Raw genomic sequence first — 25,820 nt, 5'->3', positions numbered from 1 at the left:
CTTTTAGGATTGGTGTGTGATTACACTTTGATTCATAACAAAAAAAAAAAAAAAAAAATGGTATATTAGCATCTTTGTGTCAATCTCTTTCCTCCAGACTAAAAATTACCATGTTGTCCTCTAATGTATCATACCCTCATGGGATAGTCCCCACTCCACCCAACATAGGGACAAGACATGAAGGGGTGATTGTTGAGAATATTCCCACAGTAAAAAACTTTGAGACTTTGTATGTCTTTATAAACAAAAGGTATTTTCTTATTGACACCACCTAAGGTGTCAAATAATTTGTAGTGTTTTTGCTCATGAAAAACCGCTTCTCTGTAACTGAAACCTTGTCACAACAATTAAAGCGAAAGGAAGCGAAGCACCCACAAAACGTCTCTCTCTCTCTCTCTACTATGCAAGTCAGTTTGCCTTGGGCGGCAAGTGGGTGAAGGGTTTTTGTTTTTTCAAATTTCCGTACTGTTCGCATCATCTTATTTTTTCTTCTACGGGCTCTGGAGTGCCCATATCATGTCATTCGCACGCCTCCTTGGAAACTTCGTTCCTTTTTCCGGCTACTTCAGGTACTCTCTATTCCTTTCTCCAAAAAATTATTGATAAAGCTTCAGCAACTGTGCCCTACCCATTTGATCTAAGGAATTCTATGTTAACTGTTTAGAAACTGTTTGTTATGGTTAAGGGTATTCGGGATGTTTTTTAGAAATTCTTTGTCTGGAGGAATAATACACGTTTGAGATTTGGGTTGTGTGAATTCCATAAAATTTACTTGTTTTTCCTTTGCACTTTAAAAGTTCAGTTGCTGGTAGATAGTTATTGAATTGTTAGTATCGTTACTTTGAAATACCTTGAATCTGCTAAAGATTGACTCATGACATGACCTAAAGTTAGATTCCTCCTCGTATTGTTGTTTTGGATCTTTGTCGTTGAAGGAGGAAGCAGGGATCTGGGAGGTCAATTCCGGGGATGTTATTATATTGTGATTATTATGATATATCAAAACTCTACCTACTTGTTTTCACTGATGACTGATAATTTTGGTGATAGTCCACACCGAGGTATGATTTTTATGATAAATCTAGCCCAGAAGTAGTTAGCTATTACAAAACCTGGGATGTTAAAGATGTACTCTATAGTGTTAATGATGCTCATGCTAGGTCGAAGGAACTATTATGGGTCACTACGCTCTAGTACTTGATACTCGATTAAACTGTTAATATTGCTTGATTTTATCTTCAAAATTGTGAATACTTCCCTTTGTTTACTGATTTTAATACAAAACTCTTGGATGTGGATAAGCTACCACCAACATTCTTCCCTTACCCTTATCCATGTTTTGTTATTTCAACCCAAATGAACCCAGATGGCCAGATGAACTTGAAGAATTGTTGTAGAATGAACTCTATCCTGGGTTTTTTTTTTCCCCCCCCTGGACTTCTTTTGCCTTTCTTTTTTGTTTTCTTTTGTTTGGGGGGGGGGGGGGGAAGTGAGGGAAGAAATGGGCCGTATCCTTTTATTTGTAGTTATATTGGACTCATCAGGGTCGCTGAACATGCATCATTAGAAACCTTAGAAGGGGGCCCCCCTCTTGATTAATGATGCCATAGAAGGCCCTGGCCAATTTCAATTTCAAGGCTCCGGCAGCCATAAAAATAACAACTTTCCTTGAATAAAGATACTTTTAAAAGATCAGAAAGAGGTCACTGGAGCAAAGTATCATGTGTCTGCAAGAACGTTGATGAGTAGATGTTTTAGTTAAGCGTACATATCAGAACTGGTCTCCTTTTAATTGCTCGTCTTTTATGTGCTAGGTGTGTGAATCAGTTCAAGTTGTAGGTTATTTTCCTCCAGTCGCCTCTTATGGATTACTGTTGTTTGTATCCCTGTAAGTTTTGTTGTATCTCTTGGCTTACCTACTGTTGGTTGTTTCACAGGCAGCTGGAGCAAGAGATGGAGACTGTAATTAAGGTACTGCAGCCAGGGCCTTTGGGCATCGTGGAACACAAGTTTTCAGCTGAAGAGATAGACAAGGCAAAGGCAATAGTTGAAAGAGCAGTTGAGAATTGGAGGAGGAATGCGACTATGGAGAAGAGAGCTAACATCTTGGACAATCACATTCGTATATGATAGATTAATTGTGATTTTCTTTCATTTGATATTGGACTGGAATGACAGTTCCTCTTTACTTATGCTCAAACTGAAATAAAATATTCTTTTTGCATCATTTCTAATAAATTTTTTTTTTCTGAAAAACAATAGATTTCATGGGAGATGTACACCATTTTTTTTAGTTCTGTATATTTCATGTTTTATGATGCTGAGAAATTGTATTTCCCTTTTCTGATAAATGAGTTCTGTATTTTTCATGTTATTTGATGCTGAGAAAGTTTATTTTTCTGGTAAATGAGAAACAAGGTTCCTGTTCCCTGCCCCGGGCCCCCGGCCCTTTGAAAAGTGTAGGATAAAACCTTTTGACCCTGAATGGTCCAGTTTGGCTGATGAACAGAGCTGACTAAATAACTGAAAGTACTGGATAATTCATAAATAAAACAAACCCATTAGAGGACTTGTAAACCCCAATCAACATCTCATCCATACTGGCTGACAAGCAATTCTGATATCCATCAGAATATTTGCTCTCCAAATTCCCGTTGAGTGGTTTTCAGTTTTCACTGATTACTTTTCCTCGTGTCCTTTGTCAATCTCCAACAAGGTCCTAGTGTCCGTAGAACAAAATTTTCTTTTCCAATGTTTTCATTGTTTTGTGAAGGTCGGAGACTTCAGAGGCACCAAAAGCTGTTAAGAAAACGATGTTCAGGTTGATTACAGTTTCTCAGGAGCAAAATTCATAGAAGATATTAACCTTTAAAATCCCCATCATGCTGGTTGTCGAACCTTGGTGGTTTCGAGCCTTGGTGGTCTGTGGACCTTGGTGGCGTTGAGCTTGATGGTCTAAGGACCTTGGTGGCATTGTGCCTTGGTGGTCAACGGACTTTGGTGGCCAACGGGCCTTGGTGGCATTACGCCTTGGTGGTCTACGGACCTTGGTGGCCGACGGGCCTTGGTGGCATTGCGCCTTGGTGGTCTATGGACCTTAGTGGCATTGTGCCTTGGTGGTCATTTGGATTTATTCTTCTTAAAAGACTTTAATGGTGATTCAGTTTAATTGCCTAATTAAATAAGGCTTGTTAAATCTAAAGAAAGATAAACTGTAAGAACCATAGAACTCAAAATGATTTAGCATGGAATGTGACACCATCATGCGGTAAAACAGGCATGCTACCTATCGGAGATTCAGCATCGAAACCTAGTTACCCTTCTTGGTTACTGCCAAGAAGATGACTATCAAATGTTAGTTTTTGACTATATACACAACGGCAATGTATGTGATCATCTATATGGTAAGTCTCAATTTGTTTGAAATGGTTGTGACTGTCAGTATGCATGAGATACATAAGTGCTTATTCCTTTTTGTAACAGGTATTGGGCAAGGATCAAATACACAACTGGAGTTCAAGCAAAGGCTTTCCATAGCTCTAGGGGCAGCTAAAGGTACATATACCAACAAAATCCAATGAGGCTTCTTTCAACCTTGCCAAGAAGGAGATTAACTGAAGATATCATAAATTCCCACCAAATGTGAATTTTCAGGTCTCCATCATTTGCATTGTATGAAAACCTCCTGTGATACACAAGAACTTCAAAACAGCTAATGTCATGGTTGATGAAAACTTCATGGCTAAAGTTGCAGATGCAGGGGTTTCTAAACTACTTGAAAGGATTGAAGAAGCAGGTCCATCATCAAGGTCAATTGCTCGCAACATTTATTCATTACTTTCACTCATGTTCCTTTTTATGAAGAATCAGATTGGATCTTCTTTAATCTTTCTCTGATCAAACATGGGTGCACTTGTTCAGAATAGGAGAATCGAGATTATTCTCTGAAATGAGTGATATATACAGCTTTGGAATATTTCTTTTGGAGCTTATAACTGGACAGGAGGCTTCACAAATTAACCTGGGATATGGTGAAAGCTTGGAGCAGTGGGTAAATAAGCATACTCTGTACATACTTTATTTGCAAAATGCAGCTAACATTTAAGCACTTAACATCCAAAATGATGGTTGTACATAGAGATAGGAAAGTTTACAATAACAGTAAATAGCAAGTGCATCACAGTCCATATCCGCAAGCGATTCATTGCTTTGAGTTGTGAGTGGTTAAGATGCATCATGTAGTACTAGCTTCAGCCTTTTTAACTTGTTCTTTTTAATTTTTGTTTAAATTTCTCTAGTTCTATATAATTGGGACCATTGCTTGTCTTCACAAGCTGAGGGTATGACCTGTTTCTGTACCTTCTGCTTTGCATTTCACCCTAACACTAACTTGTCCAAGGGGAATCTGATTTTGGTTTTCATTACTAATTTATCTCCAACATTGTGAAGGTTAAATCACATGCTAGTTCAAACGATCTCGTTGACCGTCGACTGGCCGACAACTTCACTTTGGAGGGTATGAAGGATCTGATCAAGTTGACATCCTGGTGCGTGAGCTTAGAGAAACTAAAAAAGGAAATGGTTGTAACAGAGCTTGATCGAATTCTAGAAAAGGAGATGACATTGACCAGAGTCATGGGTGCGGGTAATGCCACAGTTACTCTGGGGAGCCAATTATTTACTTGAATGTGACAAATCTGAAAATGAATAATTCTCAGTGTTTCTGGTCTTATTTGAACCATGCTTGTGGAAGCCAAATTAGAGGAGTTAGCTATGGTTTCATTTTGTTTTTAGGATGTTTAAAAGCAGTTCTCATTAGCTTCTATTTGGGGTGGATGTACATTAGAACTTAATTTTTAACAAGAATGTACAATAACAATTCTGTTATTCATGAAAATTAGTTGGGGCATTTCTCCCAACTGCCAAAAGAAGAAAAAAAAATCATATTTTCTCTCCTACACTATTTATTTATTGTTTTAGAAAGAACATAATTGTAGCCAACTAGTTAAAAGACATTCAAACTAAAGCAACTGGTTTTGCCATATGGACTAAGTTTTGGATCATTAATAGTTAAAGAAAGACATGGGCATGCCACATGTTAAATTTGAAAGCCTACGTCAAGCATATGACCCACCATGTACAAGACTTTCCCCACGTGGCTGGGGCGGAAACTTCTGGTCTTGCCCACGGAGGAGGTGCCGCCGTGCCTTCTGTTCGTCCTGACCAAGAAGAAGGGCAGGGATCGGTAGACCATGAGGACGATGGTGCTTCCGATCCTGATGATTTAGAGGTGGAAGAGGTGGCGACCTATGTGGAACCCCGTAAGCGGGTTTCACAGAAAGTCGAAGATTACGAATGCACCTATACCGATGCTGCCATAGCCGCCCTCCGGGAGAAGTACTATGTTCCATTTGACGTGATCACCCGTTGATCGAACCGACACAGGAGGGCCAGTTTGCCCCGTGCCCCAGAGGTCTGTATTCACATGGATGCCCTCAAGGCTGGCCTCAGGTTCCCTGTTCGCCCCTTTGTCGTTGATGTTCTTGATCACTGGGGGTTAGCCCCAGGCCAGGTCATGCCTAATTCATGGAAGGCGATTTTTAGTTTTTTCATCTATCTATCAGTCCGTGGTCGTGAGCCGACCATTCCTCTCTTCGCCTATTTTTATTGTTTGAAGAAGTACAACGAGTGTTGGTACTATTTTACCCGCCGGGATCTCGGCGAGACATGGAAGCAGTTCAAATTCATGATGAAGTCCCGACGTCCAACAAGTTTTGGAAGGGGAAATTTGTTTTTGCGGTCATCCCGGGTAATCCCTTCAGGTCGCGGTGGCCGAAGATCAATCTTCGGTGCTCTGACCCGAGATGAGCAAGAGTTGGTGAAAGCCACTCTTCAGGGCCCCAAGTTTGATTTGTGAAACCTTAAGTCAGAGGTCTTCCTCGTCAAATGGGGTCTTAGTTCGGGTCAGTCCAACCCAGCCTTTTCTAGCAGCTTTAGGCTTCTTCCATGAATTGTTAGGGCTTGAGTGGTGAAGTTCCGAGCAGACGAATTCACCTAACCGAAGAAACGTGTCTCTCTCTTTGCATCCACTTTGGCCTTAAATTTAACTGTTCACGAAACCATTATTCCTCGACAGAGTCAAACTCTGTTGAAGCCTAAGCAACTTCATGAAATCAGGCGAAACCTTCAAAATCTCCAAAACGGGTCTGCCAAAAAGCCCTTGAACAAGAAGTGCAGCGAGTCCCTTAGTAAGAACCGAATCAGAGTTGACCTCAAAGTGACAATCCTGTCTAGGGGTCGAGGTAAGCTTTAACCCAGACCTGAGAGACGTTCCTGAATCTTGTTCTCAGTGGTCTTGAACTTGGGATCGAGAGGGGAGAGGTTCCGACCATAGAACAAGAGCTGTTCGTATTTGGCTTTGGGTTCCTTGACAGATTGTATTAGACGTGGTTGTGCATTGGATAACACTGCCACCTGTTACCCTTATCTGTTTGTTATTTCATGTAACTCTAATTCTAGATTTCGTTATTTCATGTAACTCTAACTCACCGTGTTTGTAACGTTCATGACTCTTTTGGGCTTCATCCCAATCTTTGCATTTCCCTATATATTTTACACTCAATGGAAGAGAAGATAAGTTCTATACCATTACGTTATTTACATGGTATCAACAGTCTAAGATTGATCACTGCAGGCCTTCCTCTTCATCGTCTGCATGGGCGACTCCATTCCCACTGCTCTCTCGCCTGCGGCATCTGCTACTGCCGCTGCTCTAACCACCCCAACTCTCGATGGCTCCTCTCCTTATTTTATCCATCACTCCGACAACCCCGGCGCCATCCTCGTCACTCAGCTCCTCCGTGGTGATAACTATCCTACCTAGAGCCGCGCTATGCGCATGGCTCTTGAAGCCAAACACAAACTTGCATTCATCGATGGATCATCGCCTAAACCTGCCGACGACCCTTCTTCTCAATGGGCCCGTTCCAATAGTATGGTCCTCTCCTGGCTCTTCAATGCTCTCAGCCCGGACATCTCTAACAGCGTTTGCTACGCCACTACTGCTTACGTAGTTTGGATCGATCTCCGTGATCGATTTTCTCAGAAGAACGCCCCCTGGATTTTTGAGATTCGGCGCACTATTTCCAATCATCGATAGGGTACCAATTCTTTGGCTTCTTATTACACCACACTCAAAGGCCTTTGGGATGAACTGGCCTCCTACAACAATTTCCCGCCATGTACCTGCGGCCTCATCTCTAAGCACACCGATCTTCTCCAGTAAGATCACCTCCTTAAATTTTTAATGGGTCTCAATGACTCTTATTCCTCTGTTTGGAGCCAGCTATTATTGATGGAACCATTGCCCAACATCAACTGTGCCTATTCCCTCCTATTATAGGAGGAACGACAACGTTCTCTTCATGAGTTCTCGGCTCCATCTCTGACACAGTCCGCTCTTGCGGCTTCCACACCTCACCCGGGTTCTAAATCGGGTCAGAAACCATTTTATCATTGTGACTTTTGCGGACTAGATGGCCATTCCGACTCCCGCTACTTCAAGAAGCATGGTTATCCTCCTAAGAGGAGCCCTAAGTCGGATTCATCTGCTCCACCGGCCTGTTCTTTTATGGCTTCTGTTCCTGGCATTGAGACTGCTCTTTCTTTCACTTCGTCTCAATATCAACAACTTTTGGCACTGATTCAATCGGGTAATGTCACGCCTTTGGCAAACGCTGCAGGTATTACCTCTTCACCTTGGGTTATTGACTCCGGTGCTAATTTTCACATGGCTTCCAATCTAGATTTTTTTTGACATTGCTACGGTTGTTCCTCACTTTTCCCCTATTAGTTTACCCAATGGCCATACTGCACCTGTTTCCCATTCGGGTACTTGCACCCCCACCCCTTTTATTTCTCTCACTGACGTTTTATGTGTTCCCTCCTTTCACTTTAATTTATTATCTGTTAGCAAGATCACTAAAACCCTTAACTGTTCTGTTACTTTTTTTCCTAACCGTTGTGTCTTTCAGGACCTACAGACGAAGCGAACGATTGGGTCAGGTAGGGAGCATGGTGGTCTGTACTACCTGGAGCTGATTCCCTCTGCCACTGCCGCCACATCCATTCAGCCCTCCGCTTTTGACCTATGGCATTGGCGTTTGGGTCACCCCTCTTCTACCATCACTATTTATTTGTCTCGTTTAAATTCTACTATTTCAGTTTCCAGTAAATGTGATTGCAATATTTGTCCCTTAGCAAAACAATGTCGTTTACCATTTCCATCTAGTTCTATTTCTACATCTTCTTGTTTTGATTTAATACATTGCGATGTTTGGGGACCTTATTTTATTCCTTCCATTTGTGGTGCTAAATATTTCTTGACCATTGTTGACGACTTTTCTCGTTGTACATGGGTTTTTCTCATGAATTCTAAGGCTGACACTTGGTCTCATTTACATGATTTTTTTGCACTGGTTAAAACCCAGTTTAGTTGTCAGATTAAACGTCTGCGCTCAGACAATGGTCAGGAATTTTTTAATTCATCTGCTTCCATTTTTTTTCGCAATCATGGTGTAATTCACCAACATAGTTGTGTTGACACCCCTCAGCAAAATGGGGTTGTCGAACGCAAACACCGCCACCTTCTTAATGTTGCCCGTGCCTTGTTATTTCAGGACAACCTCCCTCAGGAATTTTGGGCTGACTGTGTCCTCGCTGCCACACACATCATTAATCGTTTGCCTACTAAACTGTTAAAGGGCAAATCTCCGTTTGAGCTGCTCTTTCATAAGGCCCCTACTTATGGCCACCTTCGCACTTTTGGTTGTCTCTGTTATGGGTATAATCACTCCACCATTAAACACAAATTTGACCCCAGATCTTCTCCTGGCATTTTTATTGGCTACCCATTTGCGCAAAACGGTTATAAAATTTTTGACCTCAAGACTCACAAGGTTTACACTAGTCGTGATGTTCTTTTCTTTGAACACCATTTTCCCTATCGCATTACCACTCCCCCACCTTCCCCTGCCCCGGTCCTCCCTTTCCCTATTACTGATCTTGACACCTCTGCTCCCCTCGCCTCCTCTGACCACACCGCCACCACCCCCACCACCTCCCATTGACCCTACGTTTCCTCCTTCCCCTCCTTCGCCCCCACCCGCTGCCTTATTACCTCGCCGTTCCACTCGCTCTCACCATCCTCGTTCCTGTTTGCAGGATTTCGCTTACTCCCCTGCATCTTCTACGTCTTATCATAAACTCTCACCCTCTCATCTTAAGTTTATCAGGTCACTTTCTGCTTCTGATGAACCCTGTAGCTTTGCCAAAGCCATGTTATCTTCTGATTGGAAAGATGGCATGCATGCTAAAATTGCCGCCCTGGAGGAAAATAAAACCTGGTTTGTTGTTCCCTTGCCGCCTGACAAGAAACTTAATCCATTGGCTGTAAATGGGTGTACAAGATTAAACGGCACTCTGATGGTTTTATCGATCGCTACAAGGCTCGTTTGGTTGCAAAGGGTTACACCCAGATTGAGGGCATCAATTTTCATGAGACATATGCCCCCGTTGCCAAGCTTGTAATTGTACGCATTCTTCTTGCTCTTGCTTCCATCAACAATTGGTCTCTTCACCAACTCGATGTCAACAACGCCTTCTTACATGGCGATCTTGATGAAGAGGTTTATATGACCCTCCCTCTTGGATATCACAGTAAGGGGGAGAATCTTGTCTGTCGCCTCCACAAATCACTGTATGGTTTAAAGCAGACATCTCGTAATTTGTTTGCTAAATTTTCAGCTGCTCTTCTGGATCTTGGCTTTCTCCAATCAGCTGCTGACTATTCTCTCTTCCATCGTGGTTGTGGTGATTCTGCTATCTTTATTTTAGTTTATGTCGATGACATCCTCATTGCTAGTTCTGATTCTGTGGCCATTTCTGATTTGAAGCTTTGCATCCACCGCTGGTTTCGCATCAAGGATCTTGGACCTATGAAATATTTCCTTGGTCTTGAGGTCGCCCGCTCCAAAACGGGTATTTTTCTCAATCAACGGAAATACGCATTAGATATTCTATCCGATGCTGGTCTCACGGGTGCTCGTCCTATCGACTTTCCAATGGAACAGAATCTTTGGCTCACTGATTCGGATGGGGACGTTTTATCTGATCCTGCTGCCTATCGTCGCTTAGTTGGGCACCTGATCTATCTCACTATCACTCGTCTCGATATTGTGCATACAATAAATATCTTGAGTCAATTTATGCACCAGCCATGCAAGCCCCATTTGGGTGCTACCACCCGTTTGCTCCGATACTTGCATTCCTCGCCTGGTCAAGGGATCTTGCTTCCTTCCACTAGCCCTTTGTCTCTTCATGCTTTTTGTGACTCTGATTGGGCTAGTTGCCCCATGACTCATCGTTCCACTACTGGTTATTGCATATTTCTTGGATCCAGCCATATCTCTTAGAAGACCAAGAAACAAACCACCGTTTCACGGTCCTCCGTTGAGGCTGAATATAGGGCTATGGCTATGGCTACTTGTGAGTTGGTTTGGTTACCTCCCTTCTTCACGATCTTGGAGTACACCTTTCTCAGCCGATTCCGCTCTTTTGTGATAATCAAGTGGCTATGCACATTGCCGCCAACCCTGTCTTCCACGAGCGCACTAAGCACATTGAGATCGATTGTCATGTTGTCCATGACAAATTGCGCATGGGTCTCATCCGCACTGCTTATACCCCAAGTGCTTCTCAAATTGCAGATATTTTCACTAAGTCTCTCGGCAAGGATTCTTTTCTGGCACTCAAGGGCAAGTTGGGCGTACTCGATATCCACTCTCCAATTTGAGGGGGAGTATTAGATGTGGTTGTGCATTGGATAACACTGCCACCTGTTACCCTTATCTGTTTGTTATTTCATGTAACTCTAATTCTAGATTTCGTTATTTCATGTAACTCTAACTCACTGTGTTTGTAACGTTCATGACTCTTTTGGGCTTCGTCCCAATCTTTGTATTTCCCTATATATTTTGCACTCAATGGAAGAGAAGATAAGTTCCATACCATTACATTATTTATAGATTGGAAGATTTTCACAATTTCTTGGGAGTTTTGGTGGGAGCTCTTCGATGGATTGAAGAGAAGCAGAGATAATAGGAGAAGACGGAGAAGAAGAGGGGAGCCTAGTGGGTAATCTATCGATTGAGATTGAGGAGAAAAAGAAGAGTCTTGATGGAATAATCGTTGAAGTAGATAGGGATTTGGAGGTTGGGATGTGGGATTTAATGAATTGTGGTATTGGGGAGAACAGATGGAACGAAGAGGAAGAAACTGCCATGGCCAAATGGATTTCTATTTTCTCCAGAAAGTAATTATTAAATAAGAAAAAAAAACCAGACAACTGTTTTTTATTTGTTTGTTTGTCCGCTTCATCCAATCCTATTTAAGTACCTCGAAAGCTCAGGTTTCCAGGTCTTCATCTCTCTCTCTGATTTTCTCTTCCCTAAATCTTCTCACAAACGAGAAAATAGAGATTAAGCAACTTCGAAGCTTTTTTACAAAATTGGTTTGTGTCTGGTTAACTATGCCAGAAATCGAACAGGTAACCGGCAATACAGAGCCGGAGATTGGTGAATTATTGCTGGAGAATGCTTTATTTAGCAAATATGAGCTCGGAAGGTAAGTTTGAGTAGCAGGGGAAGGGAAGGGAAGGGGTGGTGAAGTCTGGGCTTCCCTAAGAGCAAAATGGTAAGCTCACACCCCATTCCCATTATGGTATATTTGTCATTTTAAGACATCAATGGCCAACACATCAGCAACTAACGGAGATGCTCTAACGGATGGGAGCCAAGTGTAACAAGTATCCTAAACTCAGGGGGTGTGGCTGTATAATTTAGAAACACAGAGGGTCGTGCTATATTTAATATAAACCTCAGGGGGTAACAATGTAATTTATCCTAAATTTTATTGGGGTTTTCTTTGCCATCAAATACAAGTGAGCCTCTTTTAAACATACGGTTATGATTGGGTTGAGTGGTGTGATTCAATAGGGTGATCTCATAACTTATCCGTTATTATACATAAGGGCAATCCATGTAAGATGTAACCATTTATCCCTCAATTGATAGAAAGCTTCTATATGTTTTAGTCGCTCTAATTATGAACATCACATAATGGACATACGATATGAAAACAAACATAGCCAAAAATCCTAATCCGTCGAACTACCAATATCAGAGAGTATTAACCAATGACTAAATACAAAATATTTTAAAACACTTTTTAAAATATAATTATATATTTATAATACTATTTTAAATCACTTTGTATCCAATTTACAAAACCTCCACCATTATCGAAATTTCTATCCAATCATAGTCAGACAACTCTCTCAAGATATCCTCCCTTCTCGAGAAGTGGATACCATGTTGAGCATCTGCTCCATCTATAATAGAATTTTGTATGTTGAGCGCACTAATATGTAGCCAGTCTAGGCATCAATCTTTGGTACGCTACAGACGCACAATGTGCAACTACAATGGTAAGAACCTCTCAAATATAAGAACTAAACAACTATAAGAGATTCTTGTTGCACAAACAAATTGTAGTATTCTATACAAGAATCTTGAATATTCGAGTTCAACTCACTTACCATATGAATGCTCATACTTATATTCTGCAATCTCATTCTGATAATATAAATCATGACAACCTTACAAACATAATGCCCAATATTTTCCCTAGTTGTGAATACTTTAAAGTCATACAACCATCGCACATAAAATATCAATGCAAGTTAATAAATTCAATCTCTGTTGAAATAGATCTGATGGACACACACATATATATTAAACATTTGGTTACCCAACTAGGCTCATAAAACTATCATACAAACTCAAGAGAGATCTATCATCTCATTGATACTTCCCACAGACATCTTAATACAAAAATATGTAAGGAAAGCCCTCCCGTTTCTTTTGAGCTACAATGCTTCATCCACGAAATCCAATGTATCTTATTTTGATGATCCTTTGTTAACTGAAGGCATCGCAAGTGCGATCGCAACGGAAGCGTAAATAGGATCACAGTATCGATGGAGAAGTCATTCAAAATAAAGAACAAATTAAGCAGGGATCGATTATTACCTAAGCCTCACAAGTGCAAGACCTCCAATCGATGATAACCCTTTCGCAATCGTTCCACACACCACGCAAACTTTGTACTCCCACAAGGTCAAGCTTTATATCTCCTCCAAGCCACCAAGGAACACACACACACTGGTAGGGTCACCAACTTACCATAGTGTGGCTTACCAGTAGCTTAAGATATGATTGAGGTCATCAACATGACTTGCCCTTCTGGCTAAATGATTTGTGACACTTTCAATTATTTTACTATTTTAGATTTGATTGGTGGGGGAAGTGTTGGACAAGTGTGTGTCCATCAAACCCGGTTCGGTCCGGTTCAATCCGGTTCACCTTTGTATTGAACATTTATACATTTTAGTTTGATATTGTCACATGCGATATAAACTTTTTGAGCATTATGTGTCCGTAAGTTATACTTAAAATGGTAGTCACGACTAGGGTTTGGGCTGGGCACCCTTATCATATGGTCGTCGCATTGGGTATGCCTAGACATGTGATGTCAGGGTACGAATGTGAGTGCTCACATGTTTGATGTGTGCATTGGCGAAGGATCTACTTTGTCGATTCCCTCATGTATTACTGCCAGATGTAGGAAGGGATAGACATGTGTCATCGACACCCTGTACCTGAGGGAACCCTGTCACTGCAAAGTGTGATCGCATTCTTTGGTTCATCAATGACTAAGACTCAAGTGAGTCAAAGCCGGTGTTCTGGGAATGCATGAACACTTTGTGAGTGAAGGAGTTATCCAACACGGTCACCACTGCCCGATTGGGGAACACCAAGATAGAGACTGTCTGTGCATGGTCGGATCAGAATCTAGATCCAGTACCTTTTTGGAAATGGTTTTGCAAAATTTATTTGACATAAAATGATACATTATTTATAGTTATTTCAAATAAAGTGTTTTATCGAGTTTTGCGAGACCCGATCGGATTCACAGACGCTCTTATATGGACATGTACTATGGATTGGGGTTTGGCAGTACATGTGTACATGCCCTAGATTCCATAATGATGGTGTTGATTAGTGGGTTGTATATGATAAATTGTTATCATATAGGGAGTTATTTGGAATTTGCTAATTTAATTGGTTCTTTATTTAATTAATGGATTTGGTGCTAATTGTAATTATCCATTAATAATTAAATAAAGAATCTAATTAATACTTTCCCTATTAGATTCTACTTCTTCACCTGTGTAGCACTTTGAGTTTAAACAGAACTGCCAGACTGAGAGAGAGAGAGTCAGACTCTCACTAGGGCTCTATTAAATCTATCTAGGATTTAATTAAATCCTATTATTATAAATAGGGGACCATGAAACGCAGAAGAGGGAGCTCTCCACGTTTTTGGAGCAGACACTCTCTCTCCTACATTTTTGGTTTCTCTCTCTCCCTCTTGTGATCTCTCTTCTTCTTTTTGCTTCTCTCACCTGTGTTTGAGAGTTAGGGTTTGTGAAACCCTAGATTTGTGCTGAGGAGTTTGAGGGCATCTGGGACTGGCGTGTAGAACCTTGGTAGCACCATTGGAGGTTCAGATCTGTTTGCTTGGAGCGCTCGCTGGAGGAAGAACCACTGTCTATTGGAGGGGCAACACTTGAGACTCACCTGGTTAGCAGTTCTTTATTAATTCCTTCTGTTCATTGATTATTAATATTTATAGGATGCGAAAGAAACTCGAATCGACCTTTTCCGCTGTGCATTCGAGTTAGGGATGGATCCCCCTTGCCATGTGATGGACTAGGGATGAGTTTCTTCGTCCCTACTGTGATAATAAATTTTATGGGACACATGAGGGAAGGAGAAACCCTAACAGGGATGCACCAAGGTTCCCATGGGCGACCATGGGAAGCCCTAAAAATTAAAATGGGGCACCCATGGGACACCATGGGCTAACCCAGGGCGTGCAAAACCCTAAGGATAAATATCTTGGTCTCCCTAGGAAACCATGGTTTGATCCCTAGACCGTTGTTTGGCCAATAGTGTGGTATCAGAGCCACCTTTCCCACCCATGAATATTAGATAATTAATAGTTTAATGTAATTATCATGAGTGGGATGCAAGTTGGCACATGGGTGGTTAGAATATGGTTGTTGTAACAACCTTCCCATGTGCACATGGGTAGTTACAAGGTTGTTAGTGTAACAACCTACCCATGTGATGATGGATTTGATTTGTTTTATTTATTCCAATTATTGAAGCATGTATCCAATTAGGTTGTGATTACTAATTTTTAATTTAAAAATTTTTTAATCATATTCTATATGTGGGGGGGAGCGCACGCTGCCAAGCCTCTGTGCACGCCCTCTCCCATAAACCTACCCTTGTGCGCATCCCCTTGGGGGCTGCTGCCTGCGGGCAGCAAGCTTGCTGGCTGCGGGCCTGCTGGCTACTGTCTGTGGGCCTTGTGCTTATGGGCTGCGCAGGGAGTGCCAGCAGCCTGCGCATGTGGGCTGCATGCACCCCCCTTGTTTTCCCTCCAGTTTAACAATAAAAAATAAAAATAAAAAACATTTATTTTCAAAACAAAAATTTATTATTTTGTTTTGTTTTTTGGAGGATGATGATGGGTGAAGAAATTCCCTCTTTACCCACTTGCAATTAAAATGCGATTTTAATTTTGTGGGCTTGGATACATGTTATCACATGCGATGTGGTGGTTCAATAATTGAAGGAATCCATGTTTTAATTTTTGGTTTACTTGCTTTAATGCCCATGCATGGAATTATATTATGATGTGATTATGGGAATGATATTCTAATAAATGGATGGATTGTTTATGTATGTGATACATGGGGCTATGGGTGGATGTGATGCTTCTCTCTCTTTCTCTTTTTCCCCCTATCTTTTTTATAAACAAATGTACTCCTCCCCATGGGCAGCCCAAATGGTGGGTTGGTTTCTCCATGCAGGGTTTCTTTATTATTATGGAAAGGAAAGTGTATAGAATTTTTTCTAGGTTTCCATTGCAATTTTAGAGGAGTTAGGACTCCCAGGGCATGTTGATGGTGATCCACATGTGGTGCTCAAAGCTTATGGAGATGCAAGTCACCTACTTTGAAGACGTAATCAGGCGGAGGAGATGATCGAGGCGTGGCATCCATGGCATGATAATTGCACCCAAAGTTATTAGTTTTATTTTTATTGGGAGGGTTCTTTAATTGCTTCTGATAAAAATGCTGCCATCACATAATCACTTTTAATTAATGTTGATTAATTATGTTGTTTAAATCCATCCATGTATGTGAGAGTTAATTAATCCCTCTTTATTCATAATACATGTATGATATGGACTAGTCTTAATCGGTAGACATGTCCATGGCCTCCTATTGAAGATAAACGTAGAAAGTGTGTGACATGACCCCACATAAGCCGACAGGACATTGCCAGGACCTCTGTCACACATTTATTTATATTTACCTCTATCTAGATACGTTAGGGTATGGATAGTGAGAGGGTACTGCGACAATGGGCCATCTTTCATGATTCCATGATTCTAACTAATGCAATAGGTAAGTACATGACTTGGGTGTATGTCAACCGACAGGATCTGGACATGACACCCAGGTGGCCGAAAATATTGGAAGCCCATGAGGCGGACAGCTTAGTGCACACTACCATGGTGTGTATAATGACTCCCGACAGGGTAAGTTATGCATGCAAGGGTTGTATGTATCCAATTCATCTTTTGGGTTAGGAGAAAAACCCAAATCATGAAAGACCATTGATGTGTGTGTGCTCAATTTATTATTTTCAATGGTCATTAATTAGCATGTGGTTATTTACTTGTGCATGTGTAGATTAATATACGATGGCTGCCGTTAATTCTAACCTGTTAACATTCATTAGTGAATACAAACTTAATGGTACAAACTATGTCGATTGGTACCGGAGCATTAAGTTGCTCCTGACTGCTGAACGACTGTACACAGTTCTAGATGAACAAGTTCCTCCTCAACCCGACCTGAACGATTTTGAGGCAAATGAAGAGATGCAAGAGTTCCTCATGAGGGATTCCAAGGCATCACTCTATATCCTAGGATCGTTGGAAAAGTCAGTTGTAGACTCAGTCAAGGATATACGCACTGCTGGGGGGTAAAATGGATAAGCTTACTGAATTGTTCAACAAGCAGTTGACACATGCACATTCTGATGCGGTGAGTCAAATCCATAACTCCAAGATGTCCCAGGGGACTCCAGTGATGGATCATGTAATGAAAATGATTAATTTGTTTGAAAAACTGAAATCCATGGGGACTGATTTCAGCCTGTGATACAAGACTGATGTGATCTTAGCGTTACTCACTTCTGCCTACGCACCTTTTAGGATGTCCTACAAAATGTCCGAGAAGGAGATGGAGCTCACCGAGCTTGCTAATGCACTGGTAGAGGCTGAAGCGTACTTGAAAAAGGACAAGGCTGAGGTCAATGCAACTGAGGCAAAGCCTTCTTCAAATGGGAAGAAGAAGAAAAAGAAAAATAAGGGCAAGACCCTGAAAGCCAAGGGTGGGAAGTCTGGCAATAAAGGCAAATGCAAGTGCTTCAATTGCAAGAAGGAGGGTCACTGGAAAACAAACTGTCATGCTTACCTAGAAACTTTGAAAGACAAGAAGCCGGATGAAACAGAGGCTGCTAAAGAAGGTACATGTGATGTTCACGTTCTTTATAAGTCTCATTTATCTTTTGAACCGACCAATTCTTGGTTGGTGGATAGTGGATCCACTGTTCACATTTGCAATGATTTGTAGGGGTTCAAGGAGACAAGGAACCTGGAAAGAAATGAAGTGCGTCTTCGGATGGGCACTGGAGCTAAGACCATGGCATTGGCTATGGGAACTTTTATTTTAAATTTTAGTTCTGCTAGTTTAGTTTTAAAGGATTGCTATTATGTACCCTCTTTCAAGAGGAAGATAATTTTAGTTTCAAAAACTTGTTTTGGACAGATATAGTTTTTCTTTTAATTCTAAATTGATTATTCGTTTTAATAATTCTTTTGTGGCATCTGGATATATGCAAAGTGGTTTGTATTTTTTAGATTGCCCTATTAGAACGAATGTTGTTTCAAATGTTGATTTGAAACGGAAAGCAGCTCCAGTGAACTCAACATATCTGTGGCATCTAAGATTGGGTCACATAAATGTGGACCGAATCAGTAGATTGGTGAGGGATGGGCCCTTAGAGAGTCTGAGGGTGGAACTATTCCCCACCTATGAGTCATGCCTTCAGGGCAAAATGACCAAGAAACCCTTTAGCAATAAAGGTGCTAGAGCCACAGATCTGTTGGAGTTGATACACACTGACGTGTGTGGACCCATAAACATACAAACAAGATATGGGTATGAGTACTTTATCATGTTCACTGATGATTACTCTAGATATGGTTACATATACTTGATGCGTAGGAAATCGGAAGCCTTTGATAAATTCAAAGAATTCCAAGCCGAGGTCGAAAGACAGCTCGATAAACGCATTAAGTCCTTATGATCAGATCGTGGAGGGGAGTATCTATCGGATGAGTTTAAAGAACATCTCATATCCCAAGGGATAGTTAGTTAGCTAACTAATCCAGACATTGCATAGCACATGTGCGAAAGCAACAAACAAACAAGTTGGAATCCAGGACTTCGAGATGCTATTTCTTAGGCTACCCCAAAGGCACGATAGGCTATTATTTGTATGACCCAGTTGACCAAAAGGTCATTGTAAGTAAACATGTCACATTTTTGGACGAAGAAATGATGACCCAGAGGTCCGAACCAGTAGTCATAAAAGAGCTATCAGATGGCTCAGAAATGTCACTTCCAGAAGTGAGACCAACTGACATACCCACTGAAATACCAACACCTGAGGAACCTCGACGCAGTGGGAGGACTATTAGACCACCCACCAGGCTGACTCTTCTAACCGGAGAGGAAACTGTGGAAGAGTTCCACATGGTATCGGTTGAATCGGATGATGATCTAATGACATACTTTGAGGCTCTAAAGGATGTTGATGCCACTAGGTGGCTGGAGGCAATGCGCTCTGAAATTGATTCGATGCATTCCAACAAGGTCTAGACACTAGTCGATCCACCACTTGGCATCAAGCCAATTGGATGCAAATGGATCTTCAAGAGGAAGAAGGGCGCAGATGGAAAGGTCGAAAGATTCAAAGCTAGACTGGTAGCAAAGGGTTATACCCAGAAAGAGGGTATAGACTATGAGGAAACTTTTTCACCAGTAGCGATGATGAAATTCATCAGGATTTTATTGACTATTGCAGCACACTTTGATTATGAGATCTGGCAGATGGATGTGCAGACTGCATTTCTAAATGGGTTTCTTCAAGAGAAAATCTACATGGAACAGCCAGAGGGGTTCTCTTCCTTGGAGGAAGAAAGAAAGGTGTGCAAATTGCAGAGGTCCATTTATGGGCTGAAGGAAGCTTCCAGGAGCTGGAACATCAGGTTTAATCAATCAATCAAATCGTTTGGTTTTGATCAAAACATGAATGAACCATGCGTTTACAAGAAGATCAGTGGGAGGGCAGTATGTTTTCTTATTTTATACGCAGATGACATATTGCTGAATGATAACGATGTAGGTTTTCTTTCATTAGTAAAACAGTGGTTATCCACAACGTTTTCGATGAAAGACCTTGGTGAAGGTAGCTATATCCTTGGGATCAAACTCAAAAGAGATCGCCAGAAAAGGATGCTAGGCTTGTCACAGGCTACCTATATAGACAAAGTCCTGGCCAGATTTAGTATGGAGAACTCCAAGAGGGGAAGTGTTCCCTTCAGGCATGGAGTCAGTCTTTCCAGATCTCAATGTCCTCAGTCTCTGATGGACATTGAAGAGATGAAGAGGATTCCCTATGCCTCAGCACTAGGAAGTCTAATGTATGCTATGTTGCGTACGAGGTTTGACGTTTGCTATACAGTAGGTATTGTGGGTCGTTACGAGTCTAATGAGTGGAGGTGCCATTGTATAGAGGAGTACAAAATAGAAATCTACAGCCGATCCCTATTTTTATGAACACCTTGCATCATGTGATGCGGCCAATAAGGTGTTTGGGTTAGGAAGTTCCTAACATTTTTGGAGTAGTCCCTAATCTTGTCAAGGGCCCCATTCCCCTGTTATGTGACAATAGAGGGGCCATTGCACAAGCTAAGGAGCCTAGGTCATCAGAGGAACAAGCACGAGCAGCGGAAGTATCACCTCATCAGAGAGATTATCCAGCAGGATGACGTGAGTATCTCCAAAGTGGACACAACTGAAAATGTGTCTGATTCCATGACAAAGGGTTTGTCACCAGGTGTGTGTGAGAAACACATGGAAGGCATGGATTTAAAATGTATGGGGAATTGGCTTTGATGTATAAGTGAGAGATTGTTGGACAAGTGTGTGTCCATCAAACCCGGTTCGGTCCGGTTCAACTCGGTTCACCTTTGTATTGAACATTTTTACATTTTAGTTTGATATTGTCACATGCGATATAAATTTTTTGAGCATTATGTGTCCGTAAGTTATACTTAACATGGTAGTCACGACTAGGGTTTGGGCTAGGCACCCTTATCATATGGTCGTCGCATTGGGTATGTCTAGACATGTGATGTCAGGGTACTAATGCGAGTGCTCACATGTTTGATGTGTGCATTGGCGAAGAATCTACTTTGTCGATTCCCTCATGTATTACTGCCAGATGTAGGAAGGGATAGACATGTGTCATCGACACCCTGTACCTGAGGGAACCCTGTCACTGCAAAGTGTGATCGCATTCTTTGGTTCATCAATGACTGAGACTCAAGCGAGTCAAAGCCGGTGTTCTGGGAATGCATGAACACTTTGTGAGTGAAGGAGTTATCCAACACGATCACCACTGCCCGATTGGGGAACACCAAGATAGAGACTGTTTGTGCATGGTTGGATCAGAATCTGGATCCAGTACCTTTTTGGAAATGCTTTTGCAAAATTTATTTTACATAAAATGATACATTATTTATAGTTATTTCTAATAAAGTGTTTTATCGAGTTTTGCGGGACCTGATCGGATGCACAAACGCTCTTATATGGACATGTACTATGGATTGGGGTTTGGCAGTACATGTGTACATGCCCTAGATTCCATAATGATGGTGTTGATTAGTGGGGGGGAGGGTTGTATATGATAAATTGTTATCATATAGGGAGTTATTTGGAATTTTCTAATTTAATTGGCTCTTTATTTAATTAATGGATTTGGTGCTAATTGTAATTATCCATTAATAATTAAATAAAGAATCTAATTAATACTTTTCCTATTAGATTCTACTTCTTCACCTGTGTAGCACTTTGAGTTTAAACAGAACTGCCAGACTGAGAGAGAGAGAGTCAGACTCTCACTAGGGCTCTATTAAATCTATCTAGGATTTAATTAAACCCTATTATTATAAATAGGGGACCATAAAACGCAGAAGATGGAGCTCTCCATGTTTTTTGGAGCAGACACTCTCTCCTACGTTTTTGGTTTCTCTCTCTCCCTCTTGTGATCTCTCTTCTTTTTCTTGCTTCTCTCACCTGTGTTTGAGAGTTAGAGTTTGTGAAACCCTAGATCTGTGCTGAGGAGTTTGAGGGCATCTGGGACTGGCGTGTAGAACCTTGGTAGCACCATTGGAGGTTCAGATCTGTTTGCTTGGAGCGCTCGCTGGAGGAAGAACCACTGTCTATTGGAGGAGCAACACTTGAGGCTCACCAGGTTAGCAGTTCTTTATTAATTCCTTCTGTTCATTGATTATTAATATTTATGGGATGCGAAAGAAACTCGAATCGACCTTTTCCGCTGCGCATTCGAGTTAGGGATGGATCCCCCTTGCCATGTGATGGACTAGGGATGAGTTTCTTCGTCCCTACTGTGATAATAAATTTTATGGGACACATGAGGGAAGGAAAAACCCTAACAGGGATGCACCAGGGTTCCCATGGGCGACCATAGGAAGCCCTAAAAATTAAAATGGGGCACCCATGGGACACCATGGGCTAACCCAGGGTGTGCAAAACCCTAAGGATAAATATCTTGGTCTCCCTAGGGAACCATGGTTTGATCCCTGGACCGTTGTTTGGCCAACAGGAAGACCAGACTGTTGCCATTTCACCAAACACCCCCTTCATCATGCATGTCCTTTTCAGTTGTCACTGCTCACTGCACATACAAGATTCGCTCTCTCTCTTATTATGTTTCTTAAATACCCTCTCGCCTCATTTACAAAAAAAGAGGGAGGGGACCAATATTTTCAAATATGTGAGAAAAATGTAAAAAAAAAATCAGATAAAATGAGAAAATATGGCATGGCAAGCAAGTGATCATTCCATCAATTCCAATTTAACGATATTAGGGTGACTAATACCAGTATTGCATTATTGATACTGATGTTGACACCGATACATATCGATGATAACAGTTTGTATTGTTCTAATAGTAGATCAGAAGTTCACTTTTTCACCTATAATCTAGGGTTTATAGTCGTTTCACTGTGTCCATATCAGTCTAGTATCGGCCGTACCAATAACTAAAACCAAGATTCTATTAAAATTAGGGTTTTTTTTTTTTTGGCTAGATAACAGGACTATTCATTCACGCGTGCCCATAGAATTAGTTGAAAATAGTGAAAAACCAATAACAAAAAAAACCAGGATGGGCATGAACCATTAAAACAGGTCGATCATTTGAATTGGGAACCGTCTTGAATCAAGAACCGGATTCAATCAATTGCCAATCTGATTCGGCTGGAATCCATGATCCGATACCGATTCTTAGAACCGTGGCTGGGAACCTGGGAAGCAGAAAGCAACAAACTTTAAACTGTAAAAAGGGTAATGATTTGAAAGAACCTTCCACGCTGGCCCCTCCCAACCGAACCGACCATTTGGAAAAGTCAAAGATAGAAGGAATTTTGGGTTTGAAGCGACGTTGACGCCTAACCTTACACGTGGAATACTCAATTTCCCTCGTTTCCTCTTTTCTATAGCCCATCAGCCCATAACAACCTGACCATGTTACCGTCCAGTTTCCAAGCTCATGGATCAACAGAATTGGCCCCACTAACTAACTAACCTCCATCAGTGGGGCGCATCATATGATCATCTTTACAATGCCATATATTACACCAATTGTGATGTAAAGAATGGTATCATTTACATAAATTTATATGGTCAGAAAAATAATAAAGAACCCCATATGAGAGGAAAATAGTACTCTGACGTGGCATCGTGATTCTTTCCTCCCTTTCCTCTTTTTTTAAATGATCGTAAACCTATTAAGACAATTCTATCCCTATCATTAGATCTGTCACCTCTCTCTTTTTTTGAAATGATCGTAAACCTAATAAGACAATTCTATCCCTATCATTTGATCTGTAATCCCATATCATTCATCTTGATTGATTGGAACATTAAGTGATAGGGGCCAACCAACTAACAAGCCCTCAAATTCAAGCTTAGATGTTGAGAGGTATGGGTAAAATATAATATATCTTTTATTATTATTATTATTATTATTATTATGTTTGTTAGAATATTTAGGGCTAACAACCACTAATGATTATTCAGGTGTAACAACTCTCGTGTGCAGAGCTGGAGCGTGGTTCTTGCACCCAAATATTAAAATAGTACTTATTATCAACATTGATTGAAATATTAAAATAGAATGGGAAAGAGAATGCCACCTGATCGTTTGCAGAGTTGGAGCGTGGTTCTTGCACCCAAATATTAAAATAGTACTTATTATCAACATTGATTGAAATATTAAAATAGAATGGGAAAGAGAATGCCACCTGATCGTGTGCAGAGTTGGAGCGTGGTTCTTGCTCCCAAATATAGGGCAATGGTCATTTCGCACGGCCATGTGTTTTGGGTGCAGGTGTCACGTACCGCAAGCAACCAGGTGGCATTCTTTCTCCCAATAAGAATATAATTTTATTCAACTATTTATTCGGTTTGAAAATAGGTAATTTAGTTCGATTCAACACTTTTAGTCTTGAAACCAAAATCAAACCGATTTACTTTAATTCAGTTCGATTTTAAACGACCATTTTTAGTTTCAGTTTTCAATTTCAGTTCTAAATTGACACCCTTATCCATGGCTACCAGTTTAGTTGTCTCCTGAACACTACCACTCTACAACACATAAACAAAACATTTCAAGGGCATTCTAATAAGGTTATTACTCGTCTCATCTGTGAGTGAGCTATATCACATGAAGGTATTAAAGCCAATATCTTAAGTTACATTTATTGTCAAGAAAGTATGAGAGTCTATGAAAGTTCCACCTCTTGGACATTTCTTATATTTTTTGTGGGACCGAATTTCCCTTCACCTATGGCAAAGAAAGGATCCCCTCACTATGACCATTGAGTCTGGATTAATTAGCTACCCACATGGGGGTGTCATCCCGCATGGTGAGAACAAATCAAACAAAATCTTCAAACCTCTGATTCTCTTTGACCCCTATGTCAGATGAGGTGGAGATTTTGTTTGATTGGTTCTCACATGGGTAAGAGGATTTAGACTTACAATTGATATTGTTGAATTGATATAGGGAAGAATAATTTTGACATTGTACAATAAGGAATAAGAATTAATAATAATAAAAATTCAATCACATGATCACATCACCAATAAATACGAAAGAAAACTAAACATTTAGTTGTATAAAGAAATAGAGACCTTAGGTATGAAGTCTTTTTCATACAGTTCAATAAAAAGCATCTTCAACAATCCATCAAAATTGTGTCATTTTCTTCCAATCAAGTACTTCACTTCCCCCACACTCGCTTGACTATTCAACACAGCCTTAAATACCTGTCACGTGGTCACATCACAAGTCGATACAAGTGAATGGAAAACTTAAACCTTTTCTAAGCTGTCTTAGTTGCATAAAAAAGTAGGGAACTTAGGTATGGAGTTTTTTTCATACACTCCAATAAGCATCTTCAACAATCCATAACATTGTGAAATCTTGGAAGTGTAAGAAACCTTAAAAGTGGTAAGTGAAATTGTGTCATCTTCTTCTACTTCACTTCACTTACGCACACTGGCACAGCCTTAGTTACTTTTTTCTACTAATCAAATTCATTGGGTCAGCTACTAGCTCAACTGTGACTGAGCTTATTATCTTCCTTTTGTGAGAGAGAGAGGAAAAATGACCATCGAGAAGTGTAACTCCTACACCCAAAAACATCATAGGGCGAAATGACTACCTCATCCCTCATAAGAGGCAGAAATGCTCATCCCTCACAAAAGGCAGAAATGCTAACCCTAATATACCTCTTCTTATTTCAACATTCTTAATAAATAATCAATCTGTTTTTTTTTTAAAATTCAGTGTCATCATGCTAAAACCAAATTGTTCTAAGAACTAAGACATGACTAGATGTGTGGACAACAGTCACACTAAATTTGAGAACTAAGGGATCTACAGAATGGCAGTTTAACCACCACATCTAACTGGCTTGGAAATTTAATTCATCTTTATGTTAGTGAAACCCAAGGCTTCAAAGTGAAATATAAACAGCTTTGTTCTCCAAATAGCCACCTAATCCTACCCCCATGGAAGAATGATTTGTCAATTCCTATCAGCAGATAACTAGTGAACAGCCTCACAGTCCTGAATTCTCTAATCAGGCACCTCTCATGAATTGGTATCTTCACC

At 40.8% G+C, this 25,820-nt stretch overlaps 1 protein-coding gene and 1 pseudogene across 1 annotated transcript; one reads left to right on the top strand and one right to left on the bottom strand.

The window, feature by feature from the left end:
- The first annotated feature begins 3,720 nt into the window (after window positions 1-3,720).
- On the top strand, window positions 3,721-4,875 carry LOC122650506 (probable LRR receptor-like serine/threonine-protein kinase At1g69990). The gene is made up of 3 exons (XM_043843915.1): window positions 3,721-3,809; window positions 3,892-4,051; window positions 4,450-4,875. The coding sequence occupies exons 1-3, from the start codon at window positions 3,721-3,723 to the stop codon at window positions 4,684-4,686; spliced, it is 486 nt and encodes a 161-aa protein (XP_043699850.1). The 3' UTR covers window positions 4,687-4,875.
- Window positions 4,876-6,103: 1,228 nt separating this feature from the next.
- Window positions 6,104-11,349, bottom strand: LOC122650505 (annotated as a pseudogene).
- Between the last annotated feature and the right edge of the window lie 14,471 nt (window positions 11,350-25,820).

This window comes from Telopea speciosissima, chromosome 2 (assembly GCF_018873765.1).
Source record: "Telopea speciosissima isolate NSW1024214 ecotype Mountain lineage chromosome 2, Tspe_v1, whole genome shotgun sequence".
Taxonomy (NCBI): Eukaryota; Viridiplantae; Streptophyta; class Magnoliopsida; order Proteales; family Proteaceae; genus Telopea; species Telopea speciosissima.
The sequence above is the reverse complement of the archived record's forward strand: the minus strand, read 5'-3'. Positions and strand labels throughout refer to the sequence as shown.

Coding starts and splice junctions, on each gene's coding strand:
- LOC122650506 (XM_043843915.1), top strand. CDS start 3,721: ATGGTTGATGAAAACTTCATGGCTAAAGTTGCAGATGCAGGGGTTTCT. Junction 3,810..3,891: donor GAAGCAGGTCCATCATCAAG/GTCAATTGCTCG, acceptor TCTTTAATCTTT/CTCTGATCAAACATGGGTGC. Junction 4,052..4,449: donor GTGAAAGCTTGGAGCAGTGG/GTAAATAAGCAT, acceptor AACATTGTGAAG/GTTAAATCACATGCTAGTTC.